The 18,340-nt window shown below is 38.6% G+C and overlaps 1 protein-coding gene across 5 annotated transcripts in view; it reads right to left on the reverse strand.

Annotated features, from left to right (window-relative positions):
* Positions 1-2,226: 2,226 nt before the first annotated feature.
* KIF27 (kinesin family member 27) overlaps positions 2,227-18,340 on the reverse strand; it is a 32,671-nt gene continuing 16,557 nt past the window's right edge. For 2 of the 5 annotated variants that reach the window (XM_069777550.1, XM_069777549.1), the window contains exons 6-18: positions 15,514-15,720; positions 14,783-14,958; positions 14,268-14,401; positions 13,560-13,715; positions 12,293-12,498; positions 11,248-11,445; positions 10,782-10,895; positions 9,649-9,825; positions 8,797-9,012; positions 7,565-7,771; positions 6,549-6,747; positions 5,914-6,078; positions 2,227-4,247 (exon numbers count right to left, since the gene is read on the reverse strand). In XM_069777550.1, coding sequence (XP_069633651.1) covers positions 3,784-4,247; positions 5,914-6,078; positions 6,549-6,747; positions 7,565-7,771; positions 8,797-9,012; positions 9,649-9,825; positions 10,782-10,895; positions 11,248-11,445; positions 12,293-12,498; positions 13,560-13,715; positions 14,268-14,401; positions 14,783-14,958; positions 15,514-15,720 — 2,619 coding nt within the window. In that variant the 3' untranslated portion in view covers positions 2,227-3,783. Of the gene's footprint in view, positions 4,248-5,913; positions 6,079-6,548; positions 6,748-7,553; positions 7,772-8,796; positions 9,013-9,648; positions 9,826-10,781; positions 10,896-11,247; positions 11,446-12,292; positions 12,499-13,125; positions 13,264-13,559; positions 13,716-14,267; positions 14,402-14,782; positions 14,959-15,513; positions 15,721-18,340 lie in introns of those variants that run through there. The other 3 variants (XM_069777552.1, XM_069777551.1, XR_011323460.1) reach the window with 3 other exon arrangements.

Raw genomic sequence — 18,340 nt, forward strand, 5'->3', positions numbered from 1 at the left:
GTCGCGGTCGCGCGCGCCGCTGGCCGGCGGGTTTGTTTACGTCCCTCGCGCGCTGGTTGGCTGGGCGCTGGGCACCGGGGCGCGCGCTGCGCTCCTGGCGCTGCGTCACGGCGGCGTTACGACGGCAGCCCGGCGGCCGGCGGCCGGTACGGGCTCCTGCCGGGATCAAAATAACTGCGGGGTGGCGCGCCGGAGGTCGAGGCGGGCTGGGAGGCGCGAAACCTCGGCGTCCCCCTGGGGCGGAGCTGCGCGGCCGAGGCGCCCCCGCCGAGGCCGCCGCGGTGGGCGGCTGCGGGAGGTGGGCGGCTGCGGGAGGTGGGCGGCTGCGGGAGGTGGGCGGCTGCGGGAGGTGGGCAGCGCCCGGCCCTGGCCCTCGGCAGCCGCAGGACGGCCGCCCGGCGCCAGCCGGCACGAACCGCGAAGCGGCGCCCGGCGCCGCCGCGAGCTGCCGCCGCCGCCGCAGCCGCGGCGCCGTGGAAGCCCGCGGGGCGGACCGGACCGGACCGGACCGGACCGGGCCGCCCTGGGCTCGGCAGCTCCCGCAGGCCAGAAGCGCCGGCCGTGTGGGCTACCCCGGGTTTTGAACCGGGGGGCGCGCCGCGGTACGTGGTAAGGGCGGCACCCCGTCAGTCTAGCAAAAACAACAACCACCACCTCCCCCCCCAGAGCCCCGCGTCTGTCCTCTGTTCGTTCGCACTGTTTCCTTCAGCCAGTGCACTCTCCCTGCCCAGGTTAACGAGGCTGCCCTTTGCAGCACAACAAAGTTTGCCGTGTTTAGTGTTCGCTGCTAGGTAAAAATGATGTAATACTACAGACGCGTAGAACGCGCCCTTGTTGAAGTGATGCCCCGCAAAGAGCTTTTCCTGCAAAATATTTTCAGATTTCTTCGGAAGCCTGACGTATAATAACCTGCTTAATCAGCGTCCCGATCCTGAACATCAGAACCGACGTGCTGTGAACCGGCCACGCAGTACAAGCGCTTTCAAGCTGCAGCCTTCGAATTGGTCGGATTGAAAACCGCTTTGCCGGCACCAAAGCCCCCCCCCGCCCCCAGCTCACAGCTGGAGTTTCAATACCTGTTAAAATCTCACCTTTAAGTTACTAAGAACGACACTTTGTTTCGGCATAGATGGAGTAAAACTTCCACGAACTTAACTAAAAGTCAGATTTGCTTTTTAAAGGTGGTGCAATTAATATTTATACAAATCAGAGCACTTCTGCAAACTACTTGTATAGGGTAACCCCACCGTTAATATGCAGTGCTAAGCAAAGAGTCACTAATGGAAAGGGCAATAGTCTATTCTAGAAATGCTGCCATCACAGTGTTCAGATAATCATAACAGAGAATTCAGATCATAAATTAAGTTAATTTATATTCACAGTTACTAGCTAGACAACACAACAGATTATACACATGGCGCTTTTCTTGTAGCTGGTTTTAGCAGGACGTAGCAGGAGAAACGGCTGCTTGTAAGTGACATAAAGGCATGGTGGATCACTGCAAATTAGCTCCATATCGTTTTTACCCCCACATTGCACATCAACTAAATGTCAATGAGGGCCATAAATGCCAGTGAATAACATCAAGAAAGTAAAGACAGAGATAATAAAAGCCTAAAAGCCTATTGGATAAAGTCTTGGGTTTAATTAGCAGAAGTGAGAGGAGCTACATATTGTCTGAAAGAGGTAAAACCTTTTTATTTGTTAGCTCTATTAGAGTTACATAAATGAGAACATAAATCACTGTTTACCTTTCTCTTCCCTGTGTGACTGCCTTACTGGCCTCTCTCATTTGTTTGCTTATGTTAGGTCCCTCTCGCAGTCAACAATTCTTCCACTTCTCCAGAGATCACAAATGTGTCTGATGTATTTATCTACCTTAGCATTAGGTGACATTGCAGTTACATCTTGAAATGGGTGTGTGGCATACAGAATCTAATGTTTGAATGACTGCTTAATCTGCAGCTACGGAAACCTCCAGACCACCAGCTGACATCTACTAGTGATGGAGCTGTACTTTCCTACATTTTCCCTTGCTTATTTTGCATCCATAAAGAACAGGTTTTTCACTTGTGGAAAACTTCAGAAGAAGAGGAATTCATGTTTATTTATAGAGTAGCATGAGGTGTATGATAATGCACGGCATTATCTCGACTAGAAATGCCTTCAACAATTCCTTCACCTAATACAGAGACGTAGTAAATGAGTAACACCTTTGAAACTGTATTTACTTTTTTCTGTTTATTGCTTTTTGACTAGAAACATTAAGTGAATGATACATACACTAATATTAAACTTAACGTTAGTTAAGGCTCAGTACTTCCATGACAGTAAAAACAATCAAGCCCAATCCAAAAACAATCAAGAAAGACCCCAATCCTTGTCTCACAATTCAGCTGAACAATAGGTAATAATTAGGTATAATTGTGAAAGATACAATCATTTGACATGTTAAGTGGTTTATCTATCTGATTAGAATGAAATATTTTGTAGTCTACTCAGAAAATTTTAAGATGTGCCACAAGACTGTAAGTCCACTTATCATGCTGTAATAGCATCTCCATAGTGTGGACAGTTTTGAACTGTGCTTGCAGCGTGGAAAAATGCATTTCTTTTATACCTATAGCCACACATGCTGTACACAAGACCTTGCCTAGACAACAGCAAAAAAGCAAAAATTCCTTTCCTAAGTACATCTAATAATCCAAGACAGCATTTTCAAACATAACTGGTTGAGGTCCACCACTACAGTAAAACTAACCTTACTTTCAGTACTGCCACTTTTTATGTAGGAGAAAGTTACGGTTAGAAGTGTTAATCTCATTTAAATGTGGACATTCTGGTCTCTGCCTTCAAGCATGTGCAGCTGTTAAGTGTATGCTTCTCAGTGACCACTGTCCTCTTACAAAAAAGATTTGCTTTTCATCCTGAATGCATTACCAGCAACAGTATAGCAGTAAACCAAAGGCTATGTGTAGTCCTTGCTCTGAAACAGATATGGAATCCAGAAGAATATTTTGTCTGTAAAAGGACATGACTAATTAGTACAAATAATATAATATTGGTCCATCTGGCTTACCTAGAGGATGCTGAATCTGGTCCTCTGTTTTTTTTCCATTTTGCCAAGTGCAATTCTTTAAATGCCCAACAAACAAAAACAGAAAGTGAAATAAGCAATTATCTTAATTTCATAAATAAGACACCAAGAAGAAAAAAAAAAAGTAAGTACTTTTATGTTCCTTTTCAGGAACAAATTTATCTTTAGGGACCGATTTTGATCTTAAGACATGGCTCATATAAAATGTTTTTAGATAAAAAGCGTACAGGAGCCAGTCATTATCAATACTAGGTGACAATCTGGCAACTACATTTTCCAGCTATATATCCAAATAAATTAAATAGTTTGTTCCTGTTTCTGACCCAAGAAAGTGAACTACAATATTGTCTAGGAAACCTAAGTTACACAAGTGCGGTGCACTTCACAATGCAATTTTTCAAAAACATCTTTTTTTAAGTTAGTGTAAAAACCCCAAACTAATACAAATAATTTCTTCAATGTTAAAAGGCCTTTGAATGAAAAGTTCTTAGATACTGTGTTAATTAAAATCCATCTCAGATTCACTGAAACTGTGAACATAACACCTAACGACTTGATAGTGAGCAATAAGAACTAAAGAACACTTACTCATTTATCCATGGTTGATACTTAACAAGACCATGAACAAAGAAATCTACTACAGTTGCTTCAGTAGCAACAGCTATTAAAAATGCAATGAAGACTAACTATGTCTTAGTCACACTAGACTTTTTGTCCATTTCGATGGAATCTGGAGCAATAAAACTGACACCAACTCCAAGGCTTGAGCGTCTCAAAGATAATTCAGAGGGAGGAATATGACGTAGCTCTCTGCGAGACAGTTTTACTGGAGTTACTGCTTGAAACTGTGTTATGGTCTCTCTTCTCTGGATAACAGAAGGTAGCTGAGGATGAGATTTTGAAGGCTGAGCTTCATCTGTTCCTGTTTTGTCATCACTGGTGCTCAACAAACATTCTTTGTTGCACCCAGATTCTGAAACATCTTCTCCAAGCTTGTATGAATTCTGCTGTGCTCTTAAAATACTTGTTCTGTCTGTTCCTTTTATTTTCCCTGGTCGACTACTGGTTTCAGGGTTAAGCGTTGACTTGAATTCTTCAGAAGCAACTTCTGCTTCATCTTGACTGGATGCCTTGTCACCAGCACTGTTATCTAAAATGACATTTATCAGGACATAAACAGCTAAAAGTTAGAACTCTTCTGAGTGCCTGCCATCAAGAAATATTTATTAGTCAATACAGTAACTTGTAGTGTGAACGTGGTAAAAAATCACCAGCACCTCACATTTTGTCCCTTCTGTTAAAAACTCTGTCATCTACAAAACCATCAGAGGTATTAGCTGTTACTTTCCTCCGACAAGGTGCTGGTAATACAAGCCTCACTATTCTAACTTGTAATGTATCCTAGTAGGCAGTCTTAAAACAACTGAACCATGACAGTGAAATATGAAATTATTCATACTGAATATTGATATTCATTTATCGAAAAAGTCAGCAATTACACTAGCACAACACACAAAAAACATCTGCATATTTGACTGTTAATGTACACACAAGGCTTTTGTTATTTTTAAAGCCTAGCAACAAATTGTAAAGTGTTTTGATTGCATTGTATTGCAGCATGCCTCAAAATGTATTCAAAAGAATAGCTAAATACAGAGTATTTCTTATAAAACTTACAAACTTACGTATTTGAAAAAGCTGGAAATTTACAGGGATTCTCTCCCCTCTTCTCCTTGCTACCATTTGGCTAGGATGGCTGTTCCCCACAGGGATACATGTCCTGAATTACATGCTTCTTTGTACACTAGACACAGAACAGTCTTTCCCACGCTCATTTCTAATCCAGCCTTTGGAATATTTATGTTCACAGTTTGACAGTGTACTTCATAGTAATGAATGTTTTGGCTCATTATCCTGCCTAGAGGGCAAGGGCTGAGCCTGAATTCACTCTGGGAGCAGCAGGTATGTGATCAGCATCTAGGTGTTAGTAAAGCACGGCACTGCCCAAGTGGAAAGAAACAGAAGCATCCATTGGGAGGAAAAACCAGTCATGCTGAGCATTAAGAAGAAACACAGGGCCAAGAAGGCTGTATTGTGCATGTGAGGTATTGGCGGTGGCATCAAGAGGTGTAAGACAACCAAAATTGGTGACAGAAATTGAACCTTCTTTTCTCCTCCACCTGAATAGCTCTATTGTAGGTTTGGATTCTGGCAAGTAGGACATGGAACAATTGAAAACTTATAGTAGCAGTTGGTTGTTGGTTTGTTTTGGGGTTTTTTTTGTGTCAAAGCACAGAATTGGATTAGAAAGCTTTTTTTTTTTCTTTTTTTCCCCTAGAAGTGTGTAAATCCTCTCTTTTAGCCTTAGAAGTAAGTAACTAAAGTAAGTTAGTAACTGAAATTACGGAATTCTTCACTGAGAGTCTCCCAGTAACTTTTATGAAATCAAGTGCTGGGAGCAGCCTGTCTAAAAGCATGGCATATGATAAACCTCTTAGTTAAAATGTCATTCAGACCCTTTCAGATAGTAAAATTCCTTTCTTTTAATCACAACAGTTTGAGGTTGTAGATGCTGAAATTATCCTAGAATCCAGAGAAAATAGACCAAGAATTTAAACCACGGTATACCACTGCTACAGCTACAAACCAATGTTGTCTCTCCTTTGAAACTGGGGGAGAGGTGCAATATATTCCTGGAGAACAGTTAGTTCATTAAAAATATGTTTTTTCTGTCTATCTGATGTACTTCTCTGTGTTCACCACCCTTCAAATGGTCTATTGGCAACTGCATAAATATTTTAAGACAATATACTTACGTTTAGTGGATGCCAGTAATTGATGGGATGACTCTCCAAAGAGGCCCTTCAATTTCTTCTTCAGCTCTCTGCTGGTTTTCTTATAGAAAAATAAGTCTTTTTCCAGTTGCTGGACTTTTACTTCATACCCTTTCAAGGTTTCTGCAGTACCTTCACTATCTTGTTCTAGGACAAATAAAACTAGTTTAAGAACCAAATATATCTGTGCCAAAAATCAAGATGCCCAACTAGACAGAATATGTCTTGTATCTTGCTGAGACTTTGCTTGCAGTGTGTACATTTTAACTAGTATGACACAGGACCAAAAAGGCCATGACAATGCCACCTGTCAGTTTTAATAGGAGTATTTAGAAGATCAAGACCAGCAGGACCAATATCTTTCAACTTTCCAATATTAGCAAATTCAATATGAAAATATAACAATTCTGATACTGCTTTAAAAAAATAATCAATTTTCTGTTCATACAGACACCATGTGTCAGTTCCTCAGCATCCTACACAAGATCAGAATTAGTGATAGCCAAAATATATCTCTGAATGTTTTGTTGTTCTTTTTTTTTCAGTTGGAATATAGTATTTCTCAGTAATGACTGAAGATAATACTTGCTGTACAATCCCCCCCAAGCAGCAAATACCTTTGAAGTGATGCAGTATTAACTGTAGTTTTTTCTCATGTTCTTTATGTTGTAGGGTCAGCTGCCTGTCACACTGCAGTTTGACGTGTTCAAGTGCAGATTCTAATTCACGTATTATGTTATCCTGGTCTATGACCTTCATTTCCTGTTCTTCAATCTGCAGTTGTAATTTACGTTCAGACTCACGTAGGCCAACAATCTAAGAAAGACATAGGCTTCTTTTGATTTATCAAACCATTTTAATAAAAGCTTTTACCCTTCTGCTTAATAGATTAAAGCATACGAAAGCAATGGTCTCTACAAGCCATAAGCTTACATGGGAAACAGATTTGCCCGCTGCTACAAGTTCACACTTTAGAAATGAGCTCTGTACATTTTCACCACATGGACTAGTGGATTTTTTTAATAACCTATGCAGAATTTAAACTGAAACAAAAGTGTTTTCCTGATTCTGGAAAACTTCCAACTTGCATCCCACAGACAACTTGTTCACAAAGACACACCATGTCCTCATGCACTTCATTTTTATGTTTCCAGATGTCAGTATGATTCTTCAGCATGTGGCTGTACACACTGCAGGCAGTGTATGCAAAAATAGTTTATACTGGATTTAGAAAAAAAAATAGGAATACTAGCCTGAGCTTTATGAAGCCTGCAGTTGGGAAGAATTTCAATACAACACCACTATTTATATATATTGCTGCTCCAAAAGTTAGTAACACAGAGCACTGGAAAGGACCAAGGAAATTTCCAGATTTGCAGCACCTTTTAAGCTAATGACCCCAAAATAAAATATACAAAGTTAACACATAAGTATCCTATTTAGGTTAATGTAAAAATTAAAAATATTTGAATTAATGGCAGATCTATGTAACCTGAAGAGATTTTCACCAAAAGCTTGTAACATTTATTTTTATTTCCTGACACCATTTAATTTCATTTCATTTCATTTCACTTCATTATCTAGAATAGTAACAGAAAATACAATAAAATATTATTCATTACCCAAAACGAACCTTGTTGAAATATTTGAAGATGATAGCTCTGAGCTCAGCAGCAGACAGGGAAACTAATTTTCCTATTACATTATTCTCACTCTGTGAAAGAACCTGAGAAGATGACCTAAGCAAGTGCTGGCGATTCTGAATACTTTCATTTTTGTAATCAATAGCAGCCTCCAGGGCTTCAATTCCTTCTTCCAGCTGGAAAAGCACATGTTCTTCCTACAGAGAAACATATGAGTGAGATCTTTAAAAAAAAAGTGTAGAATTAATCTTTCTATACATAAGACATCCTTAACTTTATCCTCAAGAGTGAAACTAAACTTAAGGCCAAGACAAACTAGTAGTAGTGCAGAGAATGGAATGGGGAAAATAACAGGTAGAGTACAAAACTAGAACACTTGTCTTTTTCTGCAGTAGTACCTCTTCCATGATACAGAGGTCAATCAAATGATTCATCAGAAAACCAGAAGTCATGTTTCCCTTTTTATCCTTCTCTCATCCTCCCCACAGTTTGACTGCTGCTATTATTTTTTTGGTTGTGCTAGTTTTCTCTTGGATTAATGAATGAATCAGGTCAGTAAGGAGTTTGGTGACTGTAACTTGTGTAGGGAAGTGGCAGAAATGCATGGCCTGAAGCACTGCAGAAGATTTTGAGGAGTGGGGCAGGTAGGGTTCTTCCTGGCACATTATCACCTCAGCCATGTGTCCATACTGCTTCTTAAGACCTAAAAATAATCTGTCCATTTTATAGGAATTTATTATATCTTCAACGTAATTATACTGATCAACTCAAGTGTGGACTATCCAGGTAATATGACTTGTTTTTGCTGTAAAAATATGGAAGCGTTCAGGTGAAGTTTGCTTTTTCACAAAATCCTATGAAAAAAGTCAAGGGGCATCACTATGTGAGTACATTGCCTTGTTGTATGTCCTGATATTAAAATACTTGCCTATGATAAACTGATGAACTTCTAGTTCCCTTATTTCTGGTTATATGATCCTTAGGCGACTGGAGTTTGTCAAGGCACTAGGTGAATTAAGTACCTCTGAACATAAAGTTTATTCACTGGTGTGTAGGTAGTGCTATCATAGCAGTATTTTAACATTGCTATTTACAAAAGCACTCAACCTCAGTTCCTTGGTTCTAGCTTATCTAATATTTGGAGACAATTATGTTCTGATTGGAATGCTTTATTATACAACACTAGCTAAAACCTGTATGTATCTCAGAGGTGCTCACTTACTTCAGTTGACAACACTTTACCATCTTTCAGTTTCTCATCCACACTATTTCTTCTTCTGAGCAGCTGATCCCTTTCCATCTGGAGAACCTGAATTTTTTCCAAAATGTCATTCTTGTCTTCAGTGGTACTGCCCTGAAGCTGCATACCTTTATCACACAGTTCCTGATCCAGCATACTTAAGCGAGTAGACAATTTCATACTATCTTTGTTTAAAGCCTAAAAAAACCACAGCAACCATAGATATAAAACTGAGATACTCCTTCGAGTAAGAAGAATGTAGGTGAGATCATCACATTCTGTAGTGAAAGACTTGTCTGCTTCTTGTAATGGGACCCCATTTATTTTGAGTACAGCTACCTATAAAATTTACTATTTACACAAAAGATGAAGGAAAACAGAAACACTTAACGTGTAGTTTTCTACATACTAAAAATTAAAGGGGCTAGTCGTTATAAGTGACGATGATACTTCAATTTCTATTCACTTTTGCTACTGAAAAATAAATAATGCAAAATGTTTCCCTGTCATGTTCTCTAGTTTGCAAAAGGACTGAGTCATTTTTAGATATTGTATTATTTAATGCTCTGCAATAACAGAACTCCACAGTTCAGATTTTTTTGGTTTGGTTTTGTTGTTGGAATCTTGGGGAGAAAAAGTGAATAAAAATGATTATTCTGTGTTACTCAAATTTTAAAAGTTGATTTGCTTAAGCCACGCAATAACTTCATGGCAGTGGTAGAGACACAGGTCACGTGGCTTGAGCCTCTTCTGCCATCTACCTGCCTTCCCCCGACCCCAGTCTTTCAGTCAGCACTATAACTGTGGTGAATTTCATGTTTTTTCTTAAATCACCTGGCTAGATCTCAGTTTCTTGATTTCCAGGTGGCTTTTCTCTTGCAATAATGCTTCTTTTTTGGCTACAATGGCTTCTCTTTTCTTTAAATCTTCTTCTAGTTCTGCTAGCTGTTGGTGCTGTTGGAGAATTCTTTCCATTTCTTCATCCAGCCACTTCTTTTGCTCTTCTAATTTCTAAAGTTTAAATAGAGATCCAGAGAGCATTAACCAGGACTTTTTGGGTCAGAATTTTATGATTATGCTTTTCCTTTTTTAGAATAACTGATAAAACTGTAGAAGAAATTGACAGTTCTAATGTTGACATTAATTCTGCAACAGAATCAGAAGACTACAGAAATTTGGACTGACTTAAAAAGGGGCTCAGCAATGTTACATTGCTACATCTTGTATAAACAAATTTGTACCCAATGCCTTTAATGAAATGTATTCTTTTTCTAAGAACAGTTATATAAATAGATGTCTTCTATATAATCACAGTAACTAGGTTTGGAAGACACCTCAAGAATTCAGCTAGCCCATCCTCATTGCATTACAGTCGCCCAAGGCCAGCTTTTGTGGAAAAACATTAAGTGACAAGAAATTATGATGTTGAAAGAAAGACAGATAGTAAATGAGAACTCTGATCTTGCTAGCGCTATCCATTATAAATTTATTCTGAAGACACAGTTTGTCAGTGGATATATTCCTGGTAAGGCCACAAAGTTGCCTTCATTTAAATTTTAAATTTTCTTTTCACCTTTAAAGACTTTGGGTAACTCATGAAACTCTCACGTTCCAATGTCCACATCTGAAATAATGTAGGTAGCACTGCTGTATAGGATACCTACTTTTCTAACCCTGTTAGGAACAACCAAAACCATAGACCTCTGTCAGAGGAGAAAAGAAAACAAAAAAACAAACAAACAAACCATGGAACACTTATAACAGAGCTCATCAGGATCACCCTCAAACCTACCAGGCAACCAAACCTGTTGAATTCTCAGGTCCCTGAATCAGTATTTTGCTACAGCAAAAAAGAAGACAAAACTATGATGGAATACTCTTCTTCCAAACATTTTACAAAGATGACTAGGGATGAAGAAAGAAAACTTTTTTTCAGGGCCCATACAGATTCGGAGTAGATTAGCTACCTGTAGCTTCTGTGAAGTTCCCACTGAGTTATTTTTCTTCTTTTTAAACGCAGCAATCTCTTTATCCTTAAGTTTAAGGATCTTCTGTTGTTGCTCCATCTTTAGTTGAAGTTCCTATAAACAAACAAAAACCCCCATTCTTCCTGTCTCAGTCAGTCTTTAAAATGCATTTAATGTCAGAATCCACACAAGTACGTCATCTAAAATACTAACCCTAAATTTACATGTAAAATTGCACTTCAGAGATAGACATCACGCAGTAAAATAAAACAAAAAAAGCTGAAGAGAAAGGCAAACTGAAGACTTCTGTGAAAATGTTTATAAACCATTTCTTCAGTGCATTTGTCAAGAAAGTCATTATTTAAAACTACGGAAAGCCTAGCACTACAGTTTATTGTCTTTGGGGAGGCAGAGGCAAAATTGGATCATCTCATTCTTTGTCATAAAGAAACAGGAAGAATCATACTTTAATTTGTTGCTGGTCCCTCTGAATCTCTGCTTCTAGTTGCTTCTTCTTTTCGCTCTCCTCACACAGTCTCTTCTGTAGCTGGGTCTGCTGATGCTTCATCTGAGCCACATTCTGCTCAAGTTCTGTTGCTTGTCTCTCACTTTGGTTAGATAACGAAGCCAGATTCTTAGTGTCTTGCTGCTTCTTCTGTAAAGCCTGAATGTTCATCGCACATTTCAGCTTGAAAACTTAAAACTATGACTCAACTTCATTCTTTGTTTCACTGAATTCCTAGAGTCAGCACGACTTACTAACTTCTGCCCAAACAATCACTCATTATTTCTGTGGTTTCTGAGCTGTGTGGTAAAGTTGGCACAGGTAGAATTAATCTCAAGCGACATGAAAAGGTAAAGATACAGTTCATGCCTGGCAATACAGTGAAACTAGTAAAATCTAACAGAAATCACAGCTCTGGAAAATGTGCAGAGACATAAAGGTGCCAGAATGCTGGTCCTGACCTCAAGCCAATACCTTTCTATATGGGGCTTGTCTCACCCACCATTCTAGAACTGAGAGGCACAGAGCACCTAAGCTAGCCCTACAGAGAATTTCAATGTAGGTATAGCAAAACTTAAAAGGAGAAGGTCAGTGCCAAACAAATATGACTGTATTGGGCCTGGTCCTGCAAACCACCACACTGATTTGCTTAAAGCTGGAATTTATATAGTATTTTCATAAAACAAATTTTATTTATGGCAGGTAATAAACTTGTAATACTCTCCTCATGTAGGTTCTTTTATGGTACTACATACAATGGTGTATGAGCATCTCATATCACCCACTTCTTTCTTGGTCTCTTATCTACCAAGAAAATACTGTATGTGCTTAACCACATATACATTGAATAGCATTCTGAGTATAATAGTATTAAGTTTCTCATTAGCTACTTCAATCCAACCAGCTTCCAATGTGTAAAACTCGTAAGTTTTACAAGCAGAGTGTTAAGGTTCAAAGTGATAGTGAGACAGAGATTTGCAGATCTTAATGGTCAGATCAGAAATACCTGCACTTTCAACTTAGCTGCATCCATCTTCTTCCGGAACTCTTTTTGTAACTTGGCTCTCTCAGGAATGTCTCTCGGCTCCTTACTCTCCAGCTCCTGAAGCCGCTTTTGTGTTTCAGCCAGTTCCATTTTGGCCTGCTCAGATTCTTGCTCCAGTTTAGTTATCTTCAGAGAATACTGCCTGCTTACAGACTGAGCATCCTTACCTTAAAGACACCATATCCAAATAGTTTAAAAACAGCAGGATAATCAGTCGAAATGTAGTACTGAATTCTGCAGCTGAATCATTACTTACTTCATTCTGGCTAAACCAATAATTTCTGAGACATTTTCTAACCCTAAAGGAACATACAGTTCCTTTCTAACTCTGAAATAGAGATAAAGGAAGGAGTCTTAAATCTGAATTCTTCATAAGTCACATGATGTCACCAAATAAAGTGCCATCTGAGTGCCAAATAAAGTGAAATTCTTCTGCCTACTGCATTTTTTTGCCAAAATGGCTCTCCTGTATTTCATAAATTTTGCTTTTTCCAGAAGAATATGCTGCTTTTTTATTACTCAGCTTTCAGCTTAACAATCAGTAAACTTTGGATTGTGTTTCTACTCTCTGACTTGCCCTGTTTTGGGCAATCTTTCCCAAAGTACTACTTTTGGGGGCACAGAATCTTCCTCAGTGCCAAAAGACAACCTCAAGAGAAGATATGCACAGGAGAAAAGTGTGATTGAAGGGGTTGAGCAAAGAGATCCTTACTGGCATCATAAGGCTAGTTTCTGGCAGGCGTATATATACCAGGACAGATGTGTAAGGGAGGTAAGCTAACAGGGACACTGACCTTTTCCCTCATCCACTTCTGACTCCTGCTTCTCTACTGCAGTGCCGGGAATGGTTACATTCCCAGCACAGTGATGTATCTTCTCTCCTATCCAAGACACCATGTGACAAACACATGTCCACGAAGAGATCACTAGCACTAAGCATACACGAAAAATTACACTATTGGTGGATAAAAGCAATAATCAGCAAAGCACAAAAAATCTTTAACAAATACATCTGCGTATCATAGCAGAGTAAGCTGTAATCAAAATTTACAGCCTTTGGTGCAATCATAGCAAGTAATTAATGAAAGTTATGAATCATTAAATTATTAAAAGTATTCTTGCATACTAATTACATAAAAACTAAGACATGCAGGAGTTAAGTAGTTTTGTGCCTTTTCTTTTGTTTCTGAACTTCTTCATTCTGATTTACCCTACAGTAGCCAGTTACCTGTTCTTACTAATTCCTTAATAAGTTCCTCTTTCATTTTGATATTAAGTGCAAGTTCTCTCATTTTTTGCTCGGCCTCAGTGAGTCTCAACTCTGAATTCTTTAACTTCTGCATGTTAAAAACATGACTTTTCTGGAGGCTGTCAATCTCTTCACCTTGAAAGAAAACAAAGCAATATGGAGATAAAAACTGTGGAATACACTCTGTATCCAAAAGATCGTGCTCTGGAACATTTTATGTGTGGAGTCCTTCCATATGAAGTAAAAGAATCAAAAGGAGAAAACAGCACAAAGAGTCTTTTCCCTGCCATGTGTCTAAACAGGAAAAGAAGGGATGGTATGGACTAGCATTTCCAAGACCCTAAGTGGGAGGAAAAATATTCCTGAAACCATTTCAGTGCAACTCTGATAAGATAATAGCATCTATTTTCTTTCACTGAAGCAGTACTAAAGATGTATATCTAAACAGCTTTTTGATGTGTGAAGTGCTTTCTGGCTAATAAGTATTACTTAAACATTAAGGTCACTTAGATCAGTTTCAGAAAGGGGAAGAAGAAGAGAATCTCAAAAGCCTACACTGAACTATAACAAAAAAAAAAATTGTATCAAATACACATATTTTGCTAGGAAAAATAATTACATGTGCTAAAGACATTATTGGATATTCTGATACTGTAATAAGATTTGCTCTCATGACTTCAATTTTACCTGTGGTTGCATCAGTCTGTAGTGCAGATTTATTCGATAAGCCAGACTTGTCTACTTGACACTTCATTTCACTTAGATCAGGAAGAAAGCACAGAGAAGCCTCTTTTCGTGTCCATGTTCGGTTTATGGAATGCCTAAGGAAGAATGAAAAACATGCTACATTCCAAACACACAGGGATTTTTTTTCTTTAAGATTCATGCAAAGTCCATGATCTTAACAGAGAAAAATCCCAAACTCACATAAGTGTTTGTACCTTCTTTCCCCTCTGCTCTCCACCTCCCCAACCACCCTAATCTTCATGGTAGATTCTGGCCCCAGAACAAGGATTATGCAATCTTTATTAAATCAAAACCCTATGTTTATTAAACTAATTTTGTAATATGCCCAGTTGGTCCCATAAGTTTACCATAAATAACATCATAAATGGTCTTGTATTATGGCAGGATTAGGCAATAATACTACCTTTGCTATACATTTGTCTGTAATAAAAATTAAAAAATAACAAAAAAATTACTTAAATGAGGTTTTCTTTTTGCTGCCTGTATTTTCTTCCTCTTCATCGCTCTGATCAGAGAGGTGGCAGTGAAGGACTTTATCCTGATCTTCTATGTTGCTCAGTATCATCTGGCTGCGAGCACGAAATTCTGCCATTACCCTGGCCAGGGAGAAGGCAGGGGGGCTTGTATAAACCTGTCAAAAAGCACACAAAAAAAGTGATGGGTAAAAACTCTTGCAACAAATTAGCAATTCTTTACTGATATTTAGAAAATATTTCAATTTAAAAGTCTGCCATCACCTGAGCTTGTAAGCAGAATTACAGAGGTTTTCTATAATAACTCTGAATACCTTTGTAACAAAAGGTTTTGCAAGAGCTTAGAGCACTTGTTCCAAATGTGAAAGAAGTCACTGCCAGCAAGTCATCATCCAACATATTCAATACATCAGTAAGAATAATCATTCATTTTTTATAATGTTTCATATTTGAACTCTCAAAACCGCCAGGAAAACACCAGAAAAGACTACAGCTTTAGCACTTAAAAGGGATAATTTTAAGCCTGAATATTTTGGACAATTGTGGTATAACATATGTTGCGAGATATTAAAAAGCAGGTTTTCAGAGTCTTCAGTGGGAAGCTAAACAGCATCCGAGAAAGCCACAATAATTTGTCATGTCAAGTTTAATTCTTGAACTACAACCATTACAAAGTAAAGGAAAAAAAAATGTAACATTTGGGTAGACCTTACCTTTCGGGTCTCTGTCCCTGAAGGCGGGTGAAGGGAGTGTAGCAGACTCTTTGTGAGTGGGACACTGTATGGCCTCCTTGCAGATGCCACAATGACTGGCCAATCTCCACAGGCACTTGACAAGTCCAACGTTTTCACATCTGTAAACCTCTCTAATTTTTCTTTTAGCTGATCAATAAGCATTTGCTGTTCCACCATTTTCTCATTCTCATGGGGAAAAAAAAACCAAAGCAAAACTGTTGCTGATCATGAGCCCTGTATCGTATTCACCATGTCCTTACAATTCCTTACAAAGGTGGTGAATCTTGTAAATCACTCACTGACCCTAAATTCTTCTGTAGTGCACAGGCAAATTCTGCAACAAACTGAAAATTCTATGACTTATCATCAATCTAACACACACAGCCCCACTCCAATAAATTTTAGACACATTTTTGTCCAGAAAGACCTATCCCAGATAAGTTATGTTAGCTTATCTAGGCATCTAGTGAGAGGTAGGTAACATACGTATAAGCCCGTGCTTGCTTTATATGTGTGTTTATGGAGAAACAAAATGGGAATTCAACAAAAATGTTCAAATGAAACACACGGTCTGAATCTAATTAATTAAACATGTATACGGGCTTCCTCTTCCTCTTTAAGCAGTTCCACTTTAAAAATTATTTGTATTAACAAACATAAACATGCACATGATCCCAGGATTCCTTGTATGGGCTACTTCTTTTCTTCTACCCAGCCTCAACTTTGTTGGTAATGCCAGTTTGGAGAACTTACTTATCTGCTTCTCCTGCAGCAGTGTCTGTACATTGTTCAAAACTACCTATCTTACCTAAACTGATTCATCCATAAGGCCAAGATTATATCCATCTTCAACTCTCTCTATTCCTTTCAATTCTTTTTAAAGTACCTTTAAAATGTGGCCTAGTAACAACAGGAAAGTTGAAGAATAGCTAGTGATAGCCAACCAAAATTATTCAATTAAAGATATTTTGCATTCTCCTACTTTGAATAATACAGTTTTATTCATTCTTTATATCTTGTTTTCTTAGACTGTAAGTTCCTTCCAAATACACATAGACAAATTGCAAATTGACGTTCTGTTGTAATAAAATACATAACATGCCTGTGTTACAAGAAATAGAATATATATATGAATACCATATTTGTTATGATTTTGGAAGCAATAAAGGCCAACTGACCCACCTTGAAGGTATTATTTAACCCTTTGAAGCCTCTTTGTCCCTGACACCCTTGTACATACAACCCCACAGTGCAACACCTGTTACATAAATACATATGTGTATAAACATTCAATATGTATCTAGTACCTGCTACTTTTGAAGTTCTTATTCTATCATGTATCACTAAATTACATATTCCTGTGAATACAACTTAAAATATTTGATAGATGCATTTGCTTTTCATTATTCTACCTATTTTATATGTTTTTAAATAAAAGTGGCAGTTTAGTTTATTAAGTACTAAAATGGTGCCTCAGAGCTCTGAAGCTTCTCTCTTGTCTCTGATACTGAGACAATCATGATCTTTTACCTACACTGTGACTGCTTCTGTCCATTACCTCTACCTTGTATCCTCCAGAATTTATATAATAAGCATTATCTCCATGTAATAAGTTGACACCATGCTGTACAGGTTTAAAAAAAAAAAAAAAAAAAAATCAATCTAGCCAGAGGTGACAGAAGAGAAAGAAAGTGACAGAGGGAATACTTACCTTTCATTCATTGACTCTCCCCAAGCCATCAGCAAAGAAGAGGAAAAAGGAGAAAAAGTAGAATAAGGAGAAGAGTACTAGCTAGCCATGCTTATGCTTTTCTCTTTTAAAAAGTCAGATAACAATTTATCTATCATTCATGTGACAGGCAACACCGGGAGAATATTAACTATTCTATTTACAGTCTCCTACATCTTGAAATGTTATATACTTACTACCCACCGTAATTTTATTAGCAAGCACAAGATCTAAAGAAAGAAGGAGGCAAGCAGTGTTTCCACTATGTCACCCAGTTTCCTCTAATAGTAATTGCTCAGAAAATTAGGGTGAAATTCTGTCTTATAAAGTCAAAAGGGAACAATACTCTAATTCTTAATAAAGCTATAACAAAATATGTTTCTATGTCATGGTTTAACCCCAGCCAGCAACTAAGCACCACGCAGCCGCTCACTCACTCCCCCCCCCACAACCCAGTGGGATGGGGGAGAAAATCGGGAAAAGAAGCAAAACCCATGGGTTGAGATAAGAACGGTTTAACAGAACAGAAAAGAAGAAAATAATGATGATAATGATAACACTAATAAAATGACAACAGTAGTAATAAAAGGATTGGAATGTACAAATGATGCGCAGTGCAATTGCTCACCACCCGCCAACCGACACCCAGTCAGTCCCCCAGCAGCGATTCCCCGCCCCCACTCCCCCCAGTTCCTATACTGGATGTGACGTCCCATGGTATGGAATACCCCATTGGCCAGTTTGGGTCAGGTGCCCTGGTTGTGTCCTGAGCCAACTTCTTGTGCCCCTCCAGCTTTCTCGCTGGCTGGGGATGAGAAGCTGAAAAATCCTTGACTATAGTCTAAACACTACTGAGCAACAACTCAAAACATCGGTGTTATCAACATTCTTCACATACTGAACTCACAACATAGCACTGTACCAGCTACTAGGAAGACACTTAACTCTATCCCAGCTGAAACTAGGACAACAACCTTTCAATTAAAGCATTCTATAGGTTCTTTATAGTCTTTTTTAGATTCTAAAGAATCTATAAAGGCCTTTCAAATCCTAATTCATTAATTGTCCTGAAACGAC

The sequence above is a fragment of the Haliaeetus albicilla genome, chromosome Z (assembly GCF_947461875.1).
Source record: "Haliaeetus albicilla chromosome Z, bHalAlb1.1, whole genome shotgun sequence".
Taxonomy (NCBI): Eukaryota; Metazoa; Chordata; class Aves; order Accipitriformes; family Accipitridae; genus Haliaeetus; species Haliaeetus albicilla.